Source organism: Echinococcus granulosus, assembly GCF_000524195.1.
Source record: "Echinococcus granulosus chromosome Unknown EG_S00210, whole genome shotgun sequence".
NCBI lineage: Eukaryota > Metazoa > Platyhelminthes > Cestoda > Cyclophyllidea > Taeniidae > Echinococcus > Echinococcus granulosus.
In genome coordinates this window covers 67,899-71,379 of record NW_020170590.1, presented here as the reverse complement: position 1 = coordinate 71,379, position 3,481 = coordinate 67,899, and the positions used below count along the sequence as shown (strand labels likewise).

At 44.3% G+C, this 3,481-nt stretch overlaps 1 protein-coding gene across 1 annotated transcript; it reads left to right on the top strand. All coding sequences in view use genetic code 11, as the record gives it.

The window, feature by feature from the left end:
* Positions 1-434: 434 nt before the first annotated feature.
* EGR_10336 (hypothetical protein) lies at positions 435-2,718 on the top strand (the record flags this gene model as incomplete). The annotated part of the gene is made up of 2 exons (XM_024499585.1): positions 435-476; positions 2,656-2,718. The coding sequence occupies 2 exons, from the start codon at positions 435-437 to the stop codon at positions 2,716-2,718; spliced, it is 105 nt and encodes a 34-aa protein (XP_024346003.1).
* Positions 2,719-3,481: the final 763 nt, after the last annotated feature.

Sequence of the window (3,481 nt, the reverse complement as noted above, 5' to 3'; positions counted from 1 at the left end):
TGGGTAACTGCAAATCGGAGCAATTATCTTATGGGGAATTCGTTTCCATTTCTCCCCGTTTGCCCGTGCATGAGAAATGTATGTCAGTTTAGGTCAAATTTGGTTCACCAAATCAGTCACATTCTTCGTGCATTGAAGAACCGGCAAAACATTGACATGGGTGCCTTTTTATTACTACTGTAACGAGTTTTATAGCATACATCGCTGTATCAGTGTCAAGTTTGCGGGCGTCTAATGTTAGCAAATTTATAATTGAAAGCCAGAGATATTATCGCTTAGAGAAGCGTTTTTCACTTCTCTGAAAACCTGCGCATGAGGAATGGGGCCATCTAGCGGTTCGACAATCCTGTATTGCAGTTCAGGAGTTTGAGCGTGGAGGGGGACTCCGATTTCATCAGTTCGCAAGTCTCTAGAGTGTGTGCATCTGCCTCAAAATGTCCTGGGAGATGCAATTCACTGAGGTAGAGAGCGCTGACGTAAGTTATTTCGAAGCTTCTCTCTATTACTATGAAGCTCATATTGGATTGTACTTTGAGTGATTAAGCTCGGGACTAGTGGACAGAGATACCGCAAACTTCTGCTCGATCCCTGTTTTACTACAGGTCATCAAAGCTTCATTTACTGGTAGACCAACCAAATTGCCACACAAAACGCAGACTTGATCGTAGCAACAGCAGTGCCATCTGGCTGGCTTGAGTATTACAACGGAAATCACTGAATCAGATAGCAGCTCATCCGTGAGGTGTGTGACGATTTAGGCGGATACACGTAAGTTCCTTCTCATTCATTCATTGACTTATTTATTTATTTATTTGGACCACTCCACAAAAGTGACCTCAAGTCAACGTGACAAGCCTCCTCCATGTATTCTACCGTCGTTTGATTTCACACGCACACCTATTTTATATCGTGCTTGCCAATGATTTTGTCCCTAGGTATACTATTTAATTGCATCCCATCCGTCCAACACTTTTATAACCAATCCTACCTCGATTGGTCACTCACAGTCAGTTAGGCGAGCAAATTCTTCGGTCATAAAATGACCCGCTCCAACAAACTGTAGCAACCTCTGTATAACCTCGATTTTTTTATTGCTGTGCTGCTATTCGCCAGTGATGGCACGATTGGGATAAAATATTCACTCCTCATCGAATTATCTTACTCTTTTAACTCAAAAATATCAAGACTAAAGTTATAAGGGTTCACTTCTAGTTTATCATATGTTTTGAATCACGAAAGAAAAAAATGGGAGTATTTGCATGCCAGGACTCAGGCATCCGGGTACAGTGAAATGTATCCTTCGAAATTCGACCCCTGCAAACGTGGTCGACCTGATGTGGTGGCCTTGATGTCGATTTCGAAGCACCGCATCTTCGGGTTGCGATGTTTCGCGCCCTTCCTCTAGCCCTGCCGTGATAATGTGGACCAATCCTGCCAGCATCGAATTTCCGCACAACTCAGACGATACTCGCTCGCATTTCTACCAGGCTCTCTTGGAAATTTAATTAAATGTGGGGTTTCGGCCCGATGGAGAACTATTAAACGATAAGTAATGTGCTGACCGTCAAGTGTGCCCTTCTCTAAACGTAGGAATACTGGTCTAAAAGCCGAATTATACAACAAGGTATGCAGTACGGCATAGTTTCATGGAGGTGGGGCCTTGAGTCACTTTCATCTAGCTTATCCCCAGTTTCAGCCTATGTACTGCATATGATTAATTCAATGGAAATCAAAATTTGCTAAGGATTCAGTGCAATTTAACAGTCCTAATGATGTGAATGGACATCCACCGCAGCGATCACTTTCTTGGATGTGGTTATCCGGAGTTCACCGGATTCATGAGGTGTGTCAGAGGCAGAGTGGAGACCTCATACCACCAAACATCAACAATTGCTGTCTATTCGACTTACCTCTCGCTAAGTTCCTTTCTGCAAATTGCCCACTTTCAAGCGGCCTGAAAAGAGGCTGGAGATTTGGATAGCATTGAATAGCTTAAAGCATAGACCATTGTATTGGATGACCCGCAGGGTGCAATAGGCTAATGCATGGCATTTTAATCCCAACTGCTATCCGCTAAAGAAATCTTATAAAGTTGTATGGGTGTGCAGCATTACAACCCAACCCTTTGCATAGGTGTGGAAGGGGACAGTCGTCAACTAAGGATCAAGAGTTAAATAGTGCCATTCGTTGCTATTTCAAAACGTGACTCTAAACGCCTGTTCGGTGGCACCAAAGTAGAGCAAATGATGTTTTGGGTACCCACTTTGACTCATATTCTTTGCTAACTTCTCCAACTCTCTTTACTTATGCAGCCATGTTCTTTGATTATTTATCTGCAGGTGCACATGATTGCACCTGACTCTAGTGATCGCTTTGGCAAGTAACGTCTCGTTCGAAATTATTTACCTAGGAGTGTTTCTCGACATTTCAAACAAAATAAGCTGCAGCATACCTGTCGTGTTTAAAAGACCTGTACAGCCGTAGTAGCAGCAGCAGCAGCAACAGCAGTGGCAGCAACCACCACCGTCACCGCTAACAGCAGTCCAGCCAGCTACCCACCGATGGGGCAGAACCGGCTACAGGCACATGACGAACGTGTAAACCTTGTTACGACTTTTACTTCCTCCAAATACTCAAGTTTGGTCATCTTTTCAGCGACCGCAGGGCAATGACCTTCTGCCAACTGTCACAATGACGCCGATCCAAGGACCGCACTAAACCATTCAATCGGTAGTAGCGACGGGCGGTGTGTACAAAGGGCAGGGACGTAATCAGCGCAAGCTTATGACTTGCGCTTACTAGGAATCCCTCGTCCACGGGGCACAATTCCAAGCCCCGATCCCTGTGATTGACCAGTTTGCCCAACCCTCTCGGGCCAGAAGGTCTCACTCGTTGACACCGTCATTGTAGCGCGCGTGCGGCCCTGGACATCTAAGGGCATCACAGACCCGTTATTGCCAAATGCCATCTGCGGCGCCGGAAAAGAACGCGCGCGGCATCATACGTTATTGCACCTCCTAAACAGTAAACGATAAACGAATCTGTGCATAACAAGCAAATTCTTCACCATCAAGAAAAATGACCATTGCACCTGTACTTACATTGAATTATTGCAATGACCTGAGTACGTATGTCAATTTAAGGCTGTCTGCAGATTCAATAAATTAAGGGTTTAATAATAGCGATTCAGGAGATAGAAGATCAACTCATGTAATGCCTGAAGTACATATAGAGATTTAAGGCTAAAAGGAAGTAAAGTGACGAAATACAAGGTAGAATAATGTAAGCATAAAGGAATACGCGGGAAAAGAAGGAAATAAATGGGAGGCATTTGTGGAAATCAGGATAACAGGGGTTCAACTGATGTGAAGACACGTCTTCATGCATGGAAATCAGCCTATCCGTTAGGCGGCATACAAAATAATGTGTGCATATCCCCAACGAGCCCTTTCGGAAAACGATTCTACGAGATCGAAACGTT